A 24,149-nucleotide genomic window follows, 5' to 3' on the forward strand; every position below is an offset into this window, starting at 1 on the left:
ATGAGGCTTAAGTTAGCATACAATTTATTTTTATTTTTTTATAATGGTATAATGTATAAGAAATATCAATGGCAACATTCATTTAGAATGCTTTGCACTTTCCACCCTTCCCGACATTTGACATATCCATACGTCATAACCGGGTAGAGGAAGTATGGAACGGGCTAAGCCCGCTCCAAACAATGCAGGTGTCGGCTGTATGCTGCAGCCGACACTTCACAGTAACAAGCGGGATCACATTAGTTTAATCCATTAAATCCTGCGGTCAATGGCGACCGTGGCATTTAAAGAGGCTCTGTCACCAGATTTTGCAGCCCCTATCTGCTATTGCAGCAGATCGGCGCTGCAATGTAGATTACAGTAACGTTTTTATTTTTAAAAAACGAGCATTTTTGACCAAGTTATGACCATTTTTGTATTTATGCAAATGAGGCTTGCAAAAGTACAACTGGGCGTGTTTAAAAGTAAAAGTCCAAGTGGGTGTGTATTATGTGCGTACATCGGGGCGTGTTTACTACTTTTACTAGCTGGGCGTTAGGAATGGGAGTGTATGATGCTGACGAATCAGCATCATCCACTTCTGTTCGTTAACACCCAGCTTCTGGCAGTGCAGACACACAGCGTGTTCTCGAGAGATCACGCTGTGACGTCACTCACTTCCTGCCCCAGGTCCTGCATCGTGTCGGACGAGCGAGGACACATCGGCACCAGAGGCTACAGTTGATTCTGCAGCAGCATCAGCGTTTGCAGGTAAGTAGCTACATCGACTTACCTGCAAACGCCGATGCTGCTGCAGAATCAACTGTAGCCGATGTGGTCGATGTGTCCTCGCTCGTCTGACACGATGCAGGACCTGTGAGTGACGACACAGCGTGATCTCTCGAGAACACGGCTGTGTCTGCACTGCCAGAAGCTGGGCGTTCTGAAGAGAAGTGGATGATACTTCTCGTCAGAACGCCCAGCTAGTAAAAGTAGTAAAAACGCCCCGATGTACGCACATAATACACGCCCACTTGGACTTTTACTTTAAACACGCCCACTTGTACTTTTGCAAGCCTCATTTACATAAATACAAAAATGGTCATAACTTGGCCAAAAATGCTCGTTTTTAAAAAATAAAAACGTTACTGTAATCTACATTGCAGCGCCGATCTGCTGCAATAGCAGATAGGGGTTGCAAAATCTGGTGACAGAGCCTCTTTAAATCGTTAGAAAGTGGGTGCGACCCCCTCTTGCAGCTCATCGCGCCCCCCCCCCCGCAATGCAATCACGGGTTGGCGATGGCTGCTATGGCAGCCTGGGGGCCTAATGAAGACCCCCAGGTCTGCCATCTTTGTGCTCCTATTATGCCCTGATGACATGATAATTAATAAAAAAAAGTAAACATCAGTGAAATAAAATTATAATTTAAAAAAAATAAAACCCTTTACACATTATCCCCCTAAAGCATTGTAAAAAATTAAATAAACATAATTGGTATCGCCGCATCCGTAAGAGTCTGAACAATATATCATTATTTAACCCGCACGGTGTGCGCCGTAACAAAAAAGAATTTACACACCGGAATCGCTATTTGTTGGTCACCTCATCTCCCACATAAAATGGACTAAAAAGTGATCAAAACTTTACATGTACCCCAAAATGGTGGCAATAAAAACTACAGCTTATCCCGTAAAAATAAGACCTCATACCACTTAATCGACTGAAAAATAATAAAGCTATGGCTCTCAAAATTTGGCGCCACAAAATAAATCTTATTTTTCACAGTTAGTTTTTTCCTGTAAAAGTAGTAAAATATAGAAAAAACTATATAAATTTGATATCGCCGTAATCGTATTGACACGCATAATAAAGTTAACATGTCGTTTTAATTGCAAGGTGAATTTTGTAAAAACGAAGCGCAAAAAACAATGGAGGAATCGCTGTTTTTTTTCATTTTCTACTCCACAAATATATTTTTTTCCATTTCCTAGTACATTATATGGTACAATAAATGGTAGTACGAAAAACTACATCTCGTCCTGCAAAAATCAAGCCCTCATAGGACTATATAGACAGAAAAATTAAAAAGTTATGGCTTTTGGAAGGTGGGGAGGAAAAAATTTAAATCTGAAAAATGTCTGTGTCGGGAAGGGGTTAATAGATGAGATAACTGTTATTATTAGTAAAGGGATACAAATATGTTTTTTACCGTTTTCTTGCTTTTTGTCCTAAAATTTTTTCTTTACTTGTTTTGTATGATTTTTGATTTCATTATTTTTTGGATGGAGGTTTCTCCGATCCCAGTAGTTAGCGCAGCGCGTGTGTGCTGATGTCAGTCACAAGTTCTCCTCCCGTTGGCAGTGGTGCCCGCTCGATCTCCAGGGTGCAGAGATTCCTGGGCATCAATGCAAAATTTGTAACAAAGCCCCCACCTACCATGTTCAATAATACTGGTGTCCTCTTATGGGACTAGTTGCAACTGTTACCTCCGCACCTTATAGGGGGGACATTTTTGACTTTATCTGTTACCCCCGTGTTCATTTATTTTTTATTTTTCAGTCTGTGTAGATTCTCCATGCCATTTTTTGGAAAACATTTGACTGTATAAAAAGTACATTATTATTTGCATACAAATTTATGAAGATACAATGAATCCAAAAATGTTTTTGACATTTTTTTCTTATAATGTCAATCACCAAACGCTATAAATAAATTGATAGATATTGTTCTGGTTAAAAAACTGTTAAATATGTAAAGGATTTTTTGTTGTCATGGTGATGGATGCCTAGAAAATGTTATCACTGCTAACAATGTACATTGTTTTTCCCAAAATGTTATCCTTATTAGCGATAAGGGATTTTTACTTTTAAAGGAACGCTGAAGGCAAAACTGATACACAATGTTATACCAGTATTGTTTGGAGTGTTCCTTTAATTTGACGACAACCAATAAAGTCTCTACTATAAATACCGTTTCGTTTTTTGAACTGCTTACTGATGCAGTGATTTGTTCCTTGCTCCTGTAACCTTCAACATGTATTGTTCAGATGATCAGTGATATGTGATCGGAAAGATACAGAATTCCAGATTTGCAGTCGAAAAAATTATGTGGCAAACCGTGAGGGCGACAATGTGAGATAAATTGATTGCCCCACAGAAATATTACGTCTGGGAATTCTGCTGCATCCTATAGTCATGTTTTTGGCACAAATAAAGCCTCTTTTCCAGCATCTGGGATGGCAGGCGGCGCATGTCCAGAGTGCACTGCCACACGACCAGTCAGAGCGCTGGGGTTTAAATCCCCTGCACGCTGGCATCAGTGCCAGTTATCCCTAATCTGGTTGTGCTATCCTAACATTGAACTTTATTGTTATGAATTGTTTCTGTTCCTGATAACTCTTTTGGATAATCCCCTGTACCGCAAACTTGGCTCTGCTACGTTACTGCTTTCGAACCCTGGATTGCCTGGCTACCCTTGTGACTATTGCTCAGTACTACGCACCCAGCTCTGATACATCACCCTACCCTAAACCTGACTACCATCCCGACTACCTTGGATCCAACTCTGCTACATCACTGTACCCTAATCCTAGATTGTCTGACTACCCTTATGACTACTGCTTCAGTACCAGACACCCAGCTCTGCTACATCACAATTACGGAACTCTGGATTGCCGGATTACCTTGCTGACTACTGCATCTGTACCAAGTAGTCAGCTCTGCTCCATCATCAGATGTGAACCTTGAACTGCTTAACTTCAGCCTCATTATTGTCCGGTTCCCCTTCCGCTGATGTTATCCAGAGAATAAACCACCAGACTAGCTAGGGGCACCAAAGTCCTAGGGCCAGCTGAGAACCTCGACCCTAACTAACGTGAGAAAGAGGGTGCTATGGGTGAATCTTGCCGCCTGGTTGGTTCTTTTCATGGGTATCATATGAACCAGGCTGTAACAATGGCCTTATGTCTTCTGTTCTTGACTATGACTTTCTGCTATGGACCATCAATGGGTCCATCAGGTTTCTGTTTTAGAGATTTTGTTTCAACTTTTACTAAAGTGATTCTAGTTCAAAATAGTTTGTGAGTAAATGATCTAAGCCGTCAACGAATATGTAAAAAATCCCTTGCATCGATGGAAGTTTATCATCCAACTCGGTGAGGAAAAGCGAAGTTTTAATGAATGGAATGATATCGCTACTCAACCATTGCTTATTGTGTCATGTAAATGGCTCTTACAGATGCAGCAAACTTGACTGTTGTTTTTTTTTATACTGATAACCTATCCACAGGATAGGTCATCAGTATATGATCGGTGGGGGTCCGACACCCGGACCCCGCACCGATCAGCTGTTCCTGCTGCCTCCATCGCCAGAAGCTATGCAGAGCCGGTGAGGCCCCGACCAATGTATAGCGGCCATGATGGGTTACTGTGGATAGGTCATCAGTACAAAAAACAGCCCCAACCTGGACAACCCCTTTAACTTGCCACTGATAAGTTGCTGCAGCGTGATAACTTATCACTTAACACAATAAAAGCCAAGAAAAAGTGTCATTAACCAACCTGCCACTTTATTAAGAAAAAATATTATCACTTGCCAGGCGGAATCACTGTGGAATAAGACCACATATATGACACTGGAACCAGGTCACTACCTAAGGGATCACATACACATACTCATAGCCTGGGGGTACACAGAGGAAGGAGGGTACCACTATCGATATGTACCTAATATCAAGTGACTTGTCTAGATGAGGTTATTGCATAGAGGGGTCTCCTTTGTGGGGAGAAATAATCACTAAATGGAATCACTGATCTGCTTATACCTGTCACCTCTCCTGACATGTCTGTTTAAGGTTACCTTCACATGGACGTGGCCCCCCCTCGGAAGTGAAAAACTGCTGTATTTCACTTCCGAGGTGCACCCGTGCAGGACACGTTATCACGCATCCCCCATAGACATGTCCTATTTTCTCACGGAGCCTTCACACACTCATTTGAAACAACGGTCATGTGAACGGCCCCATTGAAATATATGAGTCCGTGTGACGGCCGTTGTTTTAACAACCGTCACACAGGCAAGATATACACTCGTCTGAATGAGACCTTTGTAAAAAAGTGTATTCCACGTGAAATAATAATTAAGGACATCTTTTATTGGGAGTCTACGTTGTTCCGTTCCTCTGTTATTCCTCCTGGAAATTTATAAATAAATTGACAGCTGGGTGTTACTAGTTTGGGGGGGGGGGGGGTGTCCCTGGATAGACTGACTTTGCCCAATCAGTGCTGACAGAATGAGACTGTGTAGGGACACGCCCTAATCAACAATTTATTCATAAATTTCTAGGAGAAACAAGGAATGGCAATTAATGGAATTGTTATTTCATGGGGAACATTAGTATTTACTATGTCAGGAGATATGACAGCGCCTTTCCAGTTTAAGTCAATACATTTTGTGTATCTATTTCTGGTGGCTTTCAAGAGCTCTGCTTGCAATGTTTGAATGAGACCCTTTATTCTTTACTTCTTTCCAATTCATCGGACAGCTACACAACTTATTACAGTACAGCTATTAGAGCTGTCATATGTAAGGGTGTATGTACCATAGAGGCAGCACATGCAGCTGTTACAGGGAATGTGGATGCCACCGCTCCCATGTAACAAGCAGCACAACTGTGTGAGCATCACATGACGAGGATAGATGTCCAACCTCTGGAAGTAAACCATGAAGGTTCATATTTAATGACTACAAGCAGAGATCTTGACAACTATGAGGAATTGGTACATACATTTTCTAAGAAAATTTATAAATATAACTTTTAATTATCCAATAAAGAGGCTTTAGTAGATACAACTGGAATACCCCTTTAAATAGTAAGGTTGGATGAGGAATCACTTTGGCATTGAAAGAACATAAGCTTGACATACATGTGTGAAACCTGCCCAGTAAGCACTACCATAGATGTGCCTAGGACTCAGAGGAAGGCTGGACCAGGGGGCATGTGCCCCCCGTGCCAGTCCCCCAATAGAATTTTAGGGCCTGCCCATTCCCATGAACACCGCCGCCTGCCGTGGCCACGCTACAGCTTTAAGAAAAGCCTGCAGTATCCAGCAGATGTGCGGCATGATAGGCACGTCTGATAGAACAAGCCAATGACGCTGCCCTGGCGCCAGGAAGAGTGCAGCTGCCTCTGCAGACCTGGGAACCAATAGAGGAGCAGCAAGCTAAGTTCCAGTTAAAAAAGTGATTGGTCGTCTGACAGATCTGCCAAAGTTATGCCCCATAAAGCCCTCAGCAATCAGTCAGACGTTCAGGCCCCCCCCCCCCCGCAGTATATTTCCTTTCCCACATAGAGCCCTCAGCAGTCGAATTTAGACGCTCAGAACCCCCATTGCATACAAAGTAGTTATTATATTGCGAGGAGGGGTCTGACTGCTGAGGGCTCTATGGGAAGAATTATACTGCAAGGGGGGCTCTGACTGCTGAGGGCTCTATGTGGGGAATTGTGTTGCAAGGGAGGTTTGATTGCCTGCTGAGGGCTCTACATGACTGGCGTTAGGGGAAGCAGCCTGGGCATATGCCCAGTACCATCCTCAAAAAGGCCTCATGTCAGAGATGTATAAAAATCAACTGGCTGTCATTGGTGGGTACCCTCCCCCCTTGCGTCTGGTAGCACCTCCTGCAAATGCAACTGGGCCCGGAGGAGAAGTGGGCACGTCAATGGCAGCGGGACGTTCTTTTTCCAAAAGCTGGGACATAGAGGACATCAATGTCCTGGCACATGCGCTGGGTTGTAGAGGACAAGAACAAGACCCTAACGCTTGTTGCTGAATGGTGTTTAGATGTTTTTTGTTTTTTTTTCACTTTCATTTATTTGGAGCAAATGGGACATTATTACAGTATGTGGGCACATAGTTACTCTGTGGGGCTCTGAGGAAGCATTAAATCTATATGGGGCACAAAGGGGGTATTATTAATGTGTGGGGGCACAAAGGAGGCCTGTGTATAACTACCACCATATGGTCACTTCATGTTGGTAATATTCGTCTTTGTACAGTGGTTTTAATCCAGTAACATGATGGTAATATTCTTCAGTCAGTATGTGGTCATGGTGTGGCTGAATTATTTGGACTTTGTATAGTGGTATTATTGGTAATATTGGTCCTTGTATAGTGAGTTTTGTTCAGTAACATTATGCAAGTATCGGCCTATTCACATCTGTGTTGGAGGCTCCATTAGGGGCCTCTGTCACAGATCTAGGCGAAAATACGGGAAACAATGCAGTGCTATTGTTTTCGGTACGACCACGGACACCATGACTGAAACCAGTTGGGAACCCATTAAGGTCAATTTATTCCATCAGGCGCCGATGGTGTCCGTCATGCAACTGTACCTGTGCTTCTGGTATTTTTGTTGTTCTGCTCCTCTGATGGAGCAGAGCAATGGAAACACCGATGTGTGAACAGGACCTAATCGGTGCTAGTTTGCTAGTGCCATCCCATGATGAAAACACAACCAGCTGCTGTCTTTTAACAATTTAAAGCCCGGTTACCTCAACCACCTTTATACAGTAGTCGTAGGTAAGCAGGTTAAGGATGGACTGCTACTCTTGGGCCAGTACCGTGTGCTTACCCCGCAGACTAAAATATCCCAGCCAGTCCCTGCCAGGACTACAGATATTTCTGTCCCTGAGCATTGTCATTATTTTGGGCTTCATAGAGGATACTGAGGAGGGCTGGCTTTAAATTGGAAGATGCCCTGTGCGCCCATCCTCATTTTGTGTACGGTCATACAGTGTACAAATAACCATACCATACAGTTTGTAATTATAACCATGGTGCCCAAATAACACAGCCATAGGTTGGCCAAATAACACTTCCATACAGTTGCCTAAATAACCATGCTAAATAGTCACTGCCATCCCTATACACTGCAAAAATATTATACTGTAGAGTGCCATACAATGTAAATACTACCATACAGTACTCAAATAATACCATCATACAGTGCTCAAATCACAGCTCCATATATAAAGTAATATAATAACAGTGCCATTCAATGTCTAAACAACACTGCTATACAATTAAAAGTAAGATTAATAGTGGTCACAAGCCGTGGATAACAAGCCATCGGTAGTGCCGAAGGAGGCTGATGTGCGCATAGATCACACACGATAAAGACCATCCCCGATACTGCACCAATGTCTTAATAATAGTACATAGAACACACACATAGAGAAATATACATTGTACCTCTGTCCAGTTGCTTGTTTCCCAACGTACACATGGGTCCAGGCTACAATTTATTATAATGACTGGGCTCTTTTTTAAATCACAACGATTTTCCTTTGGGCAAAATACTTCTCGTTGACGAATTCCATGGCCACATGTCTTTGAGCACTGAAGTAAAGGCGAGGAGAAAAATAATGTAATAAAAGATCTATTTCTATTAAGACAAAACATTCTACACCCATTTAGATTGTATCACAATTGTATAGGCAATGCTCTGTGAGCTAAACACATCAGCTGCCTAGCAGAGACAAATGTCTCTGCTAAGCTATGTTCACACAGCGGATATTGCATGATGGGTCCGCTAAATCAGCCGCAGAATTATTCCGGCAGGAAGCTTCCTACTCCTATTCACTTCAATGGGAAGTTTGGGCAGAATCCGCCCGAAGATCGGGCAGGATGCTTCTTTTGTCTGCTAGCTGAAAAAATCAGCAAGGGGGGAAAAGAATCATCCACTTCCCATTGAAATGAATGGGAGGCGGAATCTTGTGGCGGAATCTACAGCGGATTCCGCCACAGAAATTCCTCAGTATGAACATGGCCCTAGTTCGCTACAATTTAGCAGTCTGGAGTCCAGGCCGTTTAGCTCACAGAGCATTACCTGGACTGGAGACAATTGTATCCACTTCTCAGCTGAAAGCTTTGTACAGGTTTACTGCTCCTGAATGTAAACATGCAGTGTTCTCATTCACTGACAGCAAACAAATATTTGAAAAACTGATGAGGAACTGAAACACAAATGGTAAACTTTTTTACACCTGGAATTCTGCCGATTCTCGTCACTTTCAAAAAGTTGGTGGAGCTTAGCAGAAGGGGCAGGCCACCACGGCCAGACAATTTTTCCATTATTTATGCCAGGAACTGGCACAAATTATGACACAAATCTATGCCAGCTCAGGGTTTGTGTTTATTTCATTTTCTGGCGAACGGATTGCCAGAGATGCACCTTATTTATTTCTTAATAAATTAGGTGCATTTTATGCAAACTTTCTCTATATTAAGACTGGCATGTGAAATGTATCAATTCCACCTAAAGGATATTAGAAAGATGGAGAACTTTTAATTAATATAGAGATGAAAGGATATTCCAATCTCAGACTTTTATAGAGAGGGAGGAGGGAAGAAGAAAGAAAAGGGAAATAGAGAGATTGGAGGGAAGAACAGCGGGAGGAGGGAAGTTGAAAGAGAGGAGGGAAGTAGAGAGAGGGAAGAAGAGAGAGAAGAGGGAGAAGAGGGAAGTAGAGCGAGAGGAGGAAAGAAGAGAGCGAGAGAGAAGGGAAGAAGAGCGAGAAGGGAAGTAGAGAGGGAGGCGGGAAGAAGTGAGAGAAGGGAAGTTGAGAGAGAAGAGGGAAAAAGAGATGGAGGAGGGAAGTTGAGAGAGTGGTGGGAAGAAGAGTGAAAAAGGAGGGAAGAAGAGAGAGAAGGGAAGAAGAGAGGGAAGGGAAGCAGAGAGTGAGAAGTAAAGAGGAGAGAGAAGGGAAGTAGAGAGAGAGGAGGTAAGAAGAGAGAGAAGGGAAGTAGAGAGGGAGATGGGATGATGAGTTACAGAAGGGAAGTAGAGAGAAAGGAGGGAAGAAGAGAGGGGGAGGGAAGTTAAGGAAGAGGAGGGAAGAAGTCAGAAGGGAAGTATAGAGAGAAGGTAAGAAGAGAGGGAGGAAGAGGAGTGAAGAAGAGAGAAAGGAAGATGAGGGAGGTAGAGAAAGGAGGAATGAAGACAAAGAGGAAAGGAGGATAGAAAGTGAATGAGAAGGTGTAGAGAGAGGGAGAGAGAATAGTGAGAGAGGCAGAGAAGAGGGAATAAGAGTAGGAAAGAAACAAACAAAGTAAATAAGAGGAGTCAGAGAGAGAGAGAGAGAGAGAAGAGAGACAGAGATGATGGAGTCAGAGGAGCAAAGGAGAAAGAGGAGGGAGAAAGTAAGAAGAGAGGTGGGAAGAAGAGAGAGAAGGGAAGTAGATAGGGAAAAGGGGAATAGAGAGAGAAGAGAAGTAGAGAGAGAGGAGGGTAGCAGAGAGGGAGAAGGGAAGAAGAGAGAGAAGGGAAGTAGAGAGAGAGGAGGGAAGAAGAGAATGGGAGGGAAGTTAAGACAGAGTAGGGAAGAAGAGAGAGGACGGAAGTTGAGTGAGGGAAAGGAAAAAGAGAGGGAGGGGGAAGCAGAGAGAGAAGGGAAGAAGAGAGGGAAGTAGACAGAGAGAAAGGAAAAGAAGAGGGAGGAGTGAAGTAAAGAGGGAGGAGGGAAGAAGAGACAGATGAGGGAAGAATAGACCGAGAAGGGAAGAAGTGACAGAGGAGGGAAGAAATTACTAAGGAGGAAAAAAGAGACAGAGGAGAGAGGTAGAGACTGAGGAGGAAAGAAGGGAAGTAGAGAGAGAGAGAGGAGGGAAGTTGAGCGAGAGGAGGGAAGTAGAGAGAGGAGGGCAGAAGAGAGAGAGAAGGGAAGTAGAGAGGGAGGAGGGAAGAAGAGAGAGATGGGAAATAGAGAGAGAAGAGGGAAGAAAGAGAGGGAGGAGGGAAGTTGAGAGAGAGGAGGGAAGAAGAGAGAGAAGAGGGAAGAAGAGAGAGAAGGTAAGTAGAGAGGGAGAATGGAAGAAGAGATTGAGAGGGGAAGTAGAGAGAGGAGGGGGGAAGAGAAAGAAGGGAAGTAGAGAGGGAGAAGGGAAGAAGAGAGAGAGAAGGGAAATAGAGAGATGTAGCGTCCACGGCCGCGGACCGCCGTTCCTACTCACCCCTCGACAGCCGCGGCCATGGATCTGTGAGTGCTGGCCGTCATCTCCTTCCTAGGCGATGCCAGCACTTACCTCCGCTCAGCTGTGTCCCGTAGGGCGCGCGCACGCACGTGGCCGGCCTTAAAGGGCCAGTGCACATTAATTATGTCACAAATTAGCCCTAATCACTCTGGACTATAAAAGGGGCCCTGTCCTTTCACTCCCTGCCTGAGAGTTGTTCGTATTCCTCTGTTAGTCTTGCAAATGGTCCCTTAGTGTTATCCTGTTCCCATTGGTTCCGTGCCCTGCTACCTGTATCCTGTGTCCCGTGTTGTAGTTGTTCCTCTGCCCACTATAGTTTTGGAGTCGAGTTCTGACATCGGCCAAGTCTGCTGTGCATCTCCTGCCGTCAAGATCCCATCTGTGCCTGCCGTTGCTACTGTCTGGACTATCACAGGTACCCTTGTGCTTGGACTATATATATATTGACTTGGTACACTGTAGTCTGACCAGCTGCCATCCCGCTATGGCGGTGCGGCCCAGTGGGTCCACACACCACAGATCGTGACAAGTCAGAGGAGGGAAGAAGAGAGGGGGAAAGGAACTTAAGAGAGAGGAGGGACGAAGAGAGAGAAGCGAAGTAGAGATAGGCAGGAAAAAGAGAGGGAACAGAGAAGTAAGGAGGGAGGAGGGAATAAGAGATGGAGGAGGTAAGAAGTGACAGTGGAGGTAAGAAGAGACAGAGTAGGGAAGAAGAAAGAGAGGAGGGATGTAGAGAGGGAGAAGGGGCGACGAGAAAGAGGAGGGAGGTAGAGAGAGAGATGGTGAAAAGAGAGGGAGGAGGGAAGAAGAGAGGGAGTAGAAGTAAGGAGGGAAGAAGAGAGAGGGAAGGGAAGAAGGGAGGGAGCAGAGAAGTAGAGAGGGAGGAGGGAAGAAGAGACAGAGGAGGGAAGAAGAGACAGTGGCAAGTAAAAACAAGAGGAGGGAAGTTACATAGTTAGTACGGTCGAAAAAAGACATACACTACCGTTCAAAAGTTTAGGGTCACTTAGAAATTTCCTTATTTTTGAAACAAAAGCACAGTTTTTTTCAATGAAGATAACATTAAATTAATCAGAAATACACTCTATACATTGTTAATGTGCTAAATGACTATTCTAGCTGCAAACGTCTGGTTTTTAATGCAATATCTACATAGGTGTATAGAGGCCCATTTCCAGCAACCATCACTCCAGTGTTCTAATGGTACATTGTGTTTGCTAACTGTGTTGGATGATTAGAAAACACTTGAAAACCCTTGTGCAATTATGTTAGCACCGCTGTAAACAGTTTTGCTGTTTAGAGGAGCTATAAAACTGACCTTCCTTTGAGCTAGTTGAGAATCTGGAGCATTACATTTGTGGGTTCGATTAAACTCTCAAAATGGCTAGAAAAAGAGAGCTTTCATGTGAAACTCGACAGTCTATTCTTGTTCTTAGAAATTAAGGCTATTCCATGCGAGAAATTGCCAAGAAACTGAAGATTTCCTACAACGGTGTGTACTACTCCCTTCAGAGGACAGCACAAACAGGCTCTAACCAGAGTAGAAAGCGAAGTGGGAGGCCCCGCTGCACAACTGAGCAACAAGACAAGTACATTATAGTCTCAAGTTTGAGAAATAGACGCCTCACAGGTGCTCAACTGGCAGCTTCATTAAATAGTACCCGCAAAACGCCAGTGTCAACGTCTACAGTGAAGAGGCGACTCCGGGATACTGGCCTTCAGGGCAGAGTGGCAAAGAAAAAGCCATATCTGGCTAATAAAAGGAAAAGATTAATATGGGCAAAAGCACACAGACATTGGACAGAGGAAGATTGTAAAAAAGTGTTCTGGACAGACGAATCGAAGTTTGAGGTGTTTGGATCACATAGAAGAACATTTGTGAGACGCAGAACAACTGAAAAGATGCTGGAAGAGTGCCTGACGCCATTTGTCAAGCATGGTGGAGGTAATGTGATGGTCTGGGGTTGCTTTGGTGCTGGTAAAGTGGGAGATTTGTACAAGGTAAAAGGGATTTTGAATAAGGAAGGCTATCACTCCATCATGCCATACCCTGTGGACAGCGCTTAATTGGAGCCAATTTCATCCTACAACAGGACAATGACCCAAATCACACCTCCAAATTATGCAAGAACAATTTAGGGAAGAAGCAGGCAGCTGGTATTCTATCTGTAATGGAGTGGCCAGTGCAGTCACCAGATCTCAACCCATAGAGCTGTTGTGTGAGCAGCTTGACCGTATGGTACGCAAGAAGTGCCCATCAAGCCAATCCAACTTGTGGGAGTGGCTTCTGGAAGCATGGGGTGAAATTTCTCCCGATTACCTCAGCAAATTAACAGCTAGAATGCCAAAGGTCTGCAATGCTGGAATTGCTGCAAATGGAGCATTCCAAGACCAAAGCAAAGTTTGAAGGAGAAAATTATTATTTAAAATAAAAATCATTATTTCTAACCTTGTCAATGTCTTGACTATATTTTCTAGTCATTTTGCAACTCATTTGATAAATATAAGTGTGAGTTTTCATGGAAAACACTAAATTGTCTTGGTGACCCCAAACTTTTGAACGGTAGTGCATGTCCATCAAGTTCAACCAAGGGATGGGAAAAGGGAAGGGATGAAACAAAAATTCTACACATTCACATAGGTGCTGATATTTTTTCGTTCTACGAAATTATCTAACCCTTTTTTAACCCCTTCCCGACATCCGCCGTATATATACGGCGCACGCCGGGTGGGGGAATATGGAGCGGGCTCACGGGCTGAGTCCGCTCCATAGAGCGAATCTGTCGGCTGTGTGTTATAGCCGACACTTCCGGGTTACGAGCAGGATCGCGCTTTAGCGCGATCCCGCTTGTTTAACCCGTTAAATGCCGCATTCAATAGAGATCGCGGCATTTAAATTACTAAAAACACGGGGGCGACCCCCTGTAACGTCTCAACGGCCCCCCTGCGGCGAGATTGGGGGGAGCCGTTGGTTCACACGGCTGCCTGGGGGTCTGACGAAGTCCCCCAGGTCCGCCATCTTGGTACTCCTAAGAAGCTCTGCCTCCGGCAGGGCTTCATAGGAGACTGTCAGAATCACGATATACTGCATTACATTAGTATTGCAGTATATCGTGCAAGCGATCTAACGATCGCTGGTTGAAGTCCCCTAGGGGGACTAATAAAAAATGTAAAAATTAGTTACATAAAGTTGTTTTTTTTGTGTAAAAAAAAATAAAATATTAAAAGTTCAAAAAACCCCCCTTTTCCCATTTTCCCCCTAGAGCATAGTAAAAAATTAAATAAATAAACATAATTGGTATCGCCGCGTCCGTAAAAGTCTGAACTATCACAATATATCATTATTTAACCCGCACGGTGAACGCCGTAAAAAAAACAAAATTGTAAACGCCAGAATCTCTATTTTTTGTTCACTTAATCTCCCACAAAAAATGAAATAAAAAGTGATCAAACTGTCACATTTACACCAAAATGGTATTATTAAAAACTACAGCTTATCCCGCAAAAAATAAGCCCTTATACCACTTAATCGACGGAAAAATAAAGACGTTACGGCTCTCGGAATTTGGCGAAACAAAATAAATTTTATTTTTTACACTTAGGTTTTTACTTGTAAAAGTAGTAAAATATAGAAAAACCTACACATATTTGGTATCGGCGTAATCGTATTGACCCATAGAATAAAATGAATATGTTGTTTTAATTGTACAGTGAATTCCGTAAAAATGGCGCGCAAAAAACCATGGCGGAATCACTGTTTTTTTCATTTTCTACCCCACAAATAATTTTTTCCCCGTTTCCTAGTACATTATACTGCAAAATAAATGGTGCTACGAAAAACTACAACTTGTCCCGCAAAAATCAAGCCCTCATAGTACTATATCGACGGAAAAATAAAGGCGTTATGGCCTTTGGAAGGTGGGGAGGAAAAAACGAAAATGAAAATCTGAAAAAGGGCTGCGGCGGGAAGGGGTTAAAACCATCTCCTGTCCCTGCTGTGACCAGCTCCTGCGGTAGGCTACTCCACAGATTCACAGTTCTCACAGTAAAGAAGGCTTGTCGCCTCTGCAATTTGATCCTTTTTTTTCTCCAGACGGAGGGAGTGTCATCTTGTTTTTTGAGGGGGTTTTACAAGGAACAGGATTTCACCATATTTTTGGTATGTGCCATTCATATATTTATATAAGTTAATCATGTCCCCCCTTAGTCGTCTCTTTTAAAGACTAAATACATTTAATTATTTTAATCTTTCCTCATAACTTAGATTCTCCATGCCCCTTATTAGTTTAGTTGCTCTTCTTTGTATTTTTTCCAACTCCAGGGCATCCTTTCTATGTCTATGACTGACATTGCATTCTGTTATTTAGTTTATGATCTACAAGTACACCCAGATCCTTCTCAACAATTCACTCTCCCACTGTAGCTCCCCCTAGGACATATGATGCATGCAGATTGTTCGTACCCAGATGCATAACTTTACATTTATATACGTTAAACCTCATTTGCCAAGTGGATGCCCAAACACTCAGTGTTTCCAAATCAGCTTGCAATTTACAAATCTCTTCTATAGACTGAACAATATTACATAGTTTGATGCCATCTGCAAAAATAGAAATAGTGCTATTAGTCCCATGCTCTTTATCATTAATAAATAAGTTGAATAATAGTGGTCTCAGCACTGAACCCTGGGGTACACAACTTATAACTGGGGACCATTCAGAGTAGGAATCATTGACCACAACTATCTGGATACGGTCCTTAGCCAATTCTCAATCCAATTACAAACTATACTTTCTAAACCTATAGTCCTTAATTTAGCCTATAAACATCTATGAGGGACAGTGTGACCAACTCCCCATTACCACTATTTAGGGGTCCTACATGTTCAGAATTTGGCTTTTTTGCATTTACATACTTGAAGATTTTTTGGGGGATTTGTTTTGCTATCCTTGACCACCTGTCTTTCATTTTTTATTTTTGGCGATTTTATTACTATTTTGCAGATTTTATTAAGCTCTTTGTAATTTACAAAGGCTGCAGAAGTACCCTCAGATTTATATTCTTCAAATGCCCTTTTTTTGTTATATATATTTACAGAAGGTGTAAGCCATGTGGGGTTTAATTTTAGTCGTTTATACTTGTCGCCTATAGGAATACATTTTGCTAAAGTTGAGAGAGGAGGAAAGAAGAGAGGGAGAAGGGAAGAAGAGACAGAGGAGGAAAGTAGAGAGAGAGAGAGAGGAGGGAAGGAGAGAGGGAGGATAAGGGAAGGAAATAAATTAGATGAGATGAGGGAGAAAGAGGGCATAACGCCTCATGCACACGCACGTGTGTGCCGTCCGAGTCCCGTCAGTGATCCGAGGAAAGATAGGACATGTTCTATCTTTCCTCGGATTGGAGGCTCGAACCATTTTTCACGGACCCGATTCACCCGCTAAAGTGAATGGGTCCGTGAAGACTATCGGGTGCCACTCGGATGCCGTCCATAACGGCCCGAGTGGCACAGCGGTCGTGTGCGTGAGGCATAAGAAGGGAGAGAGAGGGAATGAAAGTGAATGAGAGGAGGAAGAGAGAGAAAAGGGAAGGACAAAGAGATAGCGAGAGAGAGGGAAGATAGATGTGGGAGAACAATAGAGTGGGAGGAGGAAGGTAGGGATAGAGAAAAGAGAAATACAGAGAGGATAAAGGAAGGGAGGGAGTGAAGTAAAGAAGAGAGAGAGAAAGAGAGAGACAGATAAAGAGGAGGGATGATGTGAAAGAAGGAGGAGGAATGTAGGGAGATGGAGGAGATAGAAAGAAGATAGAGTGGGAGGCCGAGATATACACAGATTCTTCTCTATTAAATACTATTTGTTACATGTATCCGGGCTGCGTTATGTGATCACCTGACTACAAGTGTCAGTCTGTAAATCTTGTTTTTTTTTTATTCCACTATTTTCATCGTGTGTCTTTGGTCTTTTTTTATTAATATTTTTCTGCATCATTACATCTCCAATTAACAGCAGAACAATTGTAAGCAGCTTTGGAGGGGAAATAAATATCTGAGTAATGGGGTTGTTGCCCATTGTATTTTGTGTGTCTTCATCTTCCTCCCAGCACGCTGTGTGTATTAACCTGCCATGTTACGGGAAAATGTAATACTTATAATTACAGCAGACGTGTGAAATGGAGATTACCGCGCTCTAATCTCTGCGGATAAATCACATACGCACAGATATCTACAGGTGCACTGCATTGTCACAGCAGATCGGGGATATCATTTATGTGCAGATAAGACAATGCGTATTCTGTATTACATTATCTATAGGATGACACAATGGGGAATTGTTGAGGGTAAAGCCTAGTCTTTAGTAATGCATCGTCTGAATGAAGTGCTGCAGGGAGTAAATTCACATTGACTGTGGAGCCGTCCATCTGCAGCTTTATAACCATGACTAATCTGCGGATGAGCTGAAGTAGAAGTCACACAACAATCAGTAATAGCAGGGGCATGCAAAAACATTTTTGGTTCTCTCTTTCGCCATACGGCATGGTCTTCTCAGAAACACCTGATGGGCTTTTGTCTCGCCATTTTCTGAAGTATTACCCTGTGTCCACAACCATTTTTGGACTATGTTAATCCCTGTTCACACTTTGTTTCAAACTTCCGCCGTAGGGGTAATTCCGTCAAAGGATTTCCAACGTATACCTCCAACCGAAGGCTGTGTTGTATGCCATGTATAAACATACAGTGACATATAATGTACAAAGGAGACTTTTTTTTACTGTGTGCATCTGCATGGAATGGTGTACCGTACTGCTCTATTCCACACACTAAAATAGGACACCCTTCTGAAATACCCTGGATGAATGTGGCCCTTAGGGTCCTGGTGCATATGACCAAAATAGTGCGAGAGCGAAGTCTTAGAAGTGGCATGCAGTTCTATAAAACTGGCCGTACACTTTAGTTCAGGCTGTTGAATTTCAACATGCCCAATCCTTTTGTATGTAAGGAGATAAGTTGCTGCCAGAGGAGTCTGGCAGAGGCTTTCGCCCGATTGAAAACGCATGCATTTAGCCTCCCAATCATTTGGACGACAGCTATTCCTATTTAATACTATAAAATGTCCATTTTAGCTGATTCAATCCTGCATTTGGACCAGAAAGCAAGATTTATCTGAAAGAATGCAAAGAGCTTTCAGTTTTACCAGTATTATATGTAGAGTACATGTAGAGGACAGGAACAGGGAACAGGAAGTCTGTGAGGTGCAGCTTCAGTCAATTGCTGAAGAGCAGGAAGTGATGACAGAGATAGAAGCGTCATTTTGGAAACATAACATAAATCAGTAATTTCTTATTGACTATGTTGCAAGGATCTATAGCATACAGAACACCTTCGAAACTTTAATTTGTGTGACCAGAGTGAATTCATTCTGACCCGGGAATGTTAAATTGTCCTTGTTTAAAGAGGCTCTGTCACCAGATTTTGCAACCCCTATCTGCTATTGCAGCAGATAGGCGCTGCAATGTAGATTACAGTAACGTTTTTATTTTTAAAAAACGAGCATTTTTGGCCAAGTTATGACCATTTTTGTATTTAAGCAAATGAGGCTTGCAAAAGTACAACTGGGCGTGTTTAAAAGTAAAAGTCCAACTGGGCGTGTATTATGTGCGTACATCGGGGCGTTTTTACTACTTTTACTAGCTGGGCGTTCTGACGAGAAGTATCATCCACTTCTCTTCAGAACGCCCAGCTTCTGGCAGTGCACAGACACACAGCGTGTTCTCGAGAGATCACGCTGTGACGTCACTCACAGGTCCTGCATCGTGTCGGACGAGCGAGGACACATCAGCACCAGATGCTACAGTTGATTCTGCAGCAGCATCGGCGTTTGCAGGTAAGTCGATGTAGCTACTTACCTGCAAACGCTGATGCTGCTGCAGAATCAACTGTAGTCTCTGGTGTCGATGTGGCCGACACGATGCAGGACCTGTGAGTGACGTCACAGATCTGCACTGCCAGAAGCTGGGCGTTCTGAAGAGAAGTGGATGATACTTCTCGTCAGAACGCCCAGCTAGTAAAAGTAGTAAACACGCCCCGATGTACGCACATAATACACGCCCAGTTGGACTTTTACTTTTAAACACGCCCAGTTGTACTTTTGCAAGCCTCATTTGCATAAATAAAAAAATGGTCATAACTTGGCCAAAAATGTTCGTTTTTAAAAAATAAAAACGTTCCTCTTATCTACATTGCAGCGCCGATCTGCTGCAATAGCAGATAGGGGTTGCAAAATCTGGTGACAGAGCCTCTTTAAAGAGGGCCTGTCACTACAGAGTGTCTGAGAAAGTGAGTTAGTAGTCTCACCTAATAACCGCTGTGTCTGTAAGTCCAGCAGTGTTTCTCCTGTACTTGTCCGTCTCCGCATTGCTGAGCTATAGACCCCGCTTCTTTTTGGCAAAAATATGCAAATGACCCACTGGCTAGCCAAGTGTGTTTGACCGCCAAAATTTCTCTATGGGCGGAGCTACTACTGAGCCTCTGACGCTGACCTATCAGCGTGAGGCTGTTTCCTATAGACTCACTCGATCACGCTGGCCTAGGACTGTCTTTAGGAAACAGCCTCATCCTGATCGGTCCCCCTTTATTAACTCAGAATTCCCTCATAGGGTATATAAAAATGGGTTTTCTAAACGATACAATCCTTTTAATTCTAAATTTTTATGGCATACTACCTCGCTCCAAGGTTTGGCAAGCCACGACAAACACGGCTCTGGATTGCATGAAGTGTTCTGCAGCGGGCTGTGTCCGAAAGACTGACAATGAAAAGGTCGCAGGGGCCGGTTTTCACGGATATCGATGCACTGCATTTCTCTGGTCATGAATCCACCACCACAATTTGTAGAGCACTGTGTGACAAATGAGGTAAGATAATCAAGGCTTGTAGATAAATATGTCTCTGTATGAAATTAATTATGAATCAAAGCAAAAAACACGTGCAATAACAGAATGGTCTGCAGTCGTCAATGCTTTAAAGTGAATGTCCACCTTTGTACACCATTTTGCTTTTTTAAGTATTCCAGTATTCTGTGCTGATTAATGTCATAATATATCTGTATTGTGGCCGTAACACCATTTTTCTGATACAGAGCTTAAGAATCAATTTTTTTCTGACCTCCAGATGAAGGCTCTCACCCGAAACGTACGTCGGGTGTGATGCCAGACAGCACAAATCTATGGGTAAGTTGCTTATACTATATATCCACATATACTTTTTATGTAACCATTTGTTTGGGTCTGGTACTGACTGCCTCTTTGCCTTCAAATGATTACTCAGACCTGGGACTCTTTGCATATTATCTAGAACACATTACATGTCTCCTGGGTTTATATATTGTATACACTGTGTAGAGCACTGAATGTGCTTTCATGGTCGCAGTTACTCCAAGCCTTACTCATGATACTCTCAAAACCTATATATGTTTATTTACTATCCAACTATTGACAACTGTCTGGCCTCAATTGCTTCACACTGTGGTAATCATCTTTGATTTTAATGTGTGTTTTTTAATATCTTGTACCAATAAAATTATATATTTTATCAGTATAAGCATGGTTTTTACTCTATTTTTAAGTTTTTATTCTGAATATGTTATGAGTCACCACTGACGTCACCTGTAGTCATGGGCGCTTTCTAATATATGCCCTCCCCTCATATAATATATTATATATGACCTACTGATATCTATTTAGTTTCTTTATAGAGGGGTATTTAGGTTGCCCTCCATATTGGTTAAATAAATCTATTTTTTTCTGCCTGCAGCCACCACTAGGGAGAGCTAAGGAGCGTACAGTAGACTGTTTATACATTGAATACAATAATAACACAGTATGCAGTAAGCTTGTAGGTTCCCCCTAGTGGCAGCTGCAGACAACTAGAATTTTATAATTTACCTTTCAATCTGTGCTGTGCTTTTATATATACATTTTTTTTTTACCTAAAACAACACAGTGTTACAAGGCAGAGATCAGAGATTCGCTTTAAGGCTCAGTTCACATTAGTGGGATCTGTTCCTTGTCCACTCCATTTATTTATTTTAACCTGTTTTTGGAAAAGGATCCCATGGGAAATTAGACGAAAAAACACTTCCTAAGTCAATATATGAGAATGGATTTCAACTTTACTTTTTTTCCAATCCATTTTTTATTAGAAACAAAATGGATTTTAGAAATCATTGCATTCATTGTGTAATGAAAAGTTATTTAACCTCCTATTATACGTTATGTTTCAGTTCTTAAGATCTCTTCGTGCTGTCAGCAAATGGAAAACTCTATAGGCTGAAACCCTGTCCCGATCACATCCAACTAAAGGCAGAGTCCTGACACACTGTAACAAACCATGTATCTGTGTGAGCAGGACAGGATAAGGATGGGGTTTCTGTCTCTGCATGTAAGCAACAATCTTCCTATTCACTGACAGCAAGTACAAATCTGTAAATGATGAGGAAATGAGACACAAAATTATGTTACAAATTTGCAGAATGAATGGGTTTTATTTAAGTAAAACTGGAACTGTCTTCTTATATGGCAGGGGGCTGTTGGGCCCCGTCATACAGCAAAGCCTGTGTGCGACTACTACCTCAGCACCCCCTGACCACACTGTACTTATCAAACATGAGACACGGTGACTGGTAACAGTGAGGGCATCACCTTGGACCAGTTTCCGCTTCTCCAGTGCGCACATGGACGAAGTTGACATCTTCTGGCGGGATCCGGTTTTTTAATGTGTCCACAGTCGGTTTCATTTCCCGTGTTACATTCCACATTTCTCCAGAACGCCCCCACGCCGCATGTTGTGGAGCACTGTAAAAAAAAGAAATCTGATGATCTCAATGTAAACTAATCAGTCTTGGTGGGGGAGATTTACCAAAACTGGTGCAAAGGAAAGTGGAGCAGTTGCCAATCGCAACCAACCATACGATGCTCCCATTTTCGTGACGCTGTAATAATTTTATTACCGGCGGCACAATTGGCGAATCTCAATGACACTCTTACCAACCCATGCCTTGGGCTGTGGTCCTCGTAAGATTTGTGGCTAGGCAACAATTATGTTCCCTGCCCATTGGAGATGATATTGATGGAAACGTACATGAAATCCTGTGTGATAGGACTTTTAATCTCCCCTGCGTGGTCACCCATATCAGGGCGAGTATTCCTTAAATTTTAGAGCCTTAAAGGCTACATTCATATTTGCAATCAATTAATTTTATTACTCCAGTGCACCAAAAATCGAAATATGAATCAACTTTGCAAATAGTCTTGGTCAAATATTTCCTAACGTTTTGTGACTACAGCTCCTATGCAGATCCTATGTGTCTCTATGGTAATAGACTACAACGATTTAATGCCCTTCTATCTGTACTCTACTTCTTGCTTACCACATTATTATCAGATGTTTTACCCACTCTTCTTTACCAGGCCAATTTTTCCGTTTTAGCCATGGTCCTATTTACCTGCAAATAATTATGTAATTTCTTAGACAACCTACATGTGTCTTATATTGCTTTTTTCAGAACATATTAAACTTTTCTCAAAATCTTCTCTACTGCAGGGGGAGGGAGGGGGTGTAAGCTGAGTTAAAGTGGAAAATGTCATAAGTTTTAATGAACAGCTGATCAGACCAACTAACTGTTGAGGAGTCCGGTAGCTGTCTCGGCTGCACCGGGGGATGGAGATAGAAACAGGGTAAGAGATTGGCTGGGTTGTCCCTGAGGCGGGTGTGGGTCTGCCAATAAGATCACAGCAAAGGTTTAATTGCCCCCCTCCCTTTACAAAATAGTACCTCAGAGGCAGCATTTCCCATGAAATTTGTGCCCCCATGCACTTGTTATATTTAGAAACACAGAGTGGCTTTTCAGCATGTGCAGCTCATTGACTTACAGCCCCTGGGACTGAGGAATTGTTATAGAAAACTATTTTTCTGTATGTGCACTTTATTCACTTTTGAATTATTCACTTTATTATATACATATATTATGTTTTATTTATTTATTTTTTCACTTCATATCACTTTTCGTTATTTAACTTTTTGATCGTATGAGTTGTGTTTCATAAGCATATATTAGTTCCTTTTCTTTTTAATTTTTCATTCACATACATGCTCATGTATGTTTAGGTATACTTATATTATATATTTTCAAGGCTATTACTATCTTTCCTTATCCCCCATATTCCATATCAGTCCTATTTATTGTAGTTCCCATACTTACATCGTGTGTTTTTTCATCTTGGTTGTCTTGGCTGTGGTGTGTGCACAGACGCTCGATCGCGCATGCACTGTGGGACCCGCATCCGGGGGTGCCGCTTAGCGTTGTCATAGTGAGTCATGTTTGAGGTTATCATGCGGCGCCTTGTTATCCTGACGTGCGGCGCGTCGTGTGATGGGTGTGTCTCGCGGCGGGCGTGCCGAGCGCCGATTTGCGCTCATCACAGGTGAGCTTAACCATTCTTTACCTCTATTTAAACCCCTCGTGTTTTACTGCATGTAGCCTCCTGACGAAGCTGGTCTGTGGGGCAAAACCCCCGTGTACCCCTGAGGACGCTACTTAGTAGCGAAACATGTCGGGGGGGCTTTCAAACTCATTTTAATTCCTATAATTGACCGGATCTACTATACTATCCATCTAGTTGATTATTATCAAAATCTTACTTACTGAACCTGCTGATACGTACCTTATTGGTTGTACTTACGCCTGTACCTGCAGGCAAATCATTGTCATCCGGTCCTCTGGTAGTGAGAATTTTAAATCTGTGTGTGTGGTTTGTCCTGCTACAAGTAGCCAATAAAGATTTATCTTAACCTATTTTTGGGTAGTTGGGAAATTTGGCCTGTCGCCTGAGGGCGATCCTTTCTTTCTTGTAATTTCATAGAGAAGCTGACTCTCCCCTGTTCAGTTTTGGATTAAGTCTAGGAAGCCCATCCTGTTTTTTCTATTGGACCTGCAAGACACCGTACCCTCCTCATACAAGTGCGTGAACAGTGTAATGCTTGTGTAGTAGTTGTCAACATACAGATGATAGCCCTGGCGTAATAGTGTAGTTATTGAATCCCAAATAATTTTTCCATTGGTACCCAGTATGCCATGGGCATCTAGGGG

At 42.6% G+C, this 24,149-nt stretch overlaps 1 protein-coding gene across 1 annotated transcript in view; it reads right to left on the reverse strand.

Annotated features, from left to right (window-relative positions):
• The window catches only part of ADAMTS12 (ADAM metallopeptidase with thrombospondin type 1 motif 12), a 574,502-nt gene that overhangs the window by 26,977 nt on the left and 523,376 nt on the right, over nt 1-24,149 (reverse strand). The window contains exons 21-23 of the mRNA XM_075847593.1: nt 21,703-21,855; nt 19,728-19,901; nt 8,232-8,378 (exon numbers count right to left, since the gene is read on the reverse strand). Of these exons, the coding sequence (XP_075703708.1) occupies nt 8,232-8,378; nt 19,728-19,901; nt 21,703-21,855 (474 nt within the window). The remainder of the gene's footprint in view (nt 1-8,231; nt 8,379-19,727; nt 19,902-21,702; nt 21,856-24,149) is intronic.

This window comes from Rhinoderma darwinii, chromosome 1 (genome assembly GCF_050947455.1).
Source record: "Rhinoderma darwinii isolate aRhiDar2 chromosome 1, aRhiDar2.hap1, whole genome shotgun sequence".
NCBI classification, from domain to species: domain Eukaryota; kingdom Metazoa; phylum Chordata; class Amphibia; order Anura; family Rhinodermatidae; genus Rhinoderma; species Rhinoderma darwinii.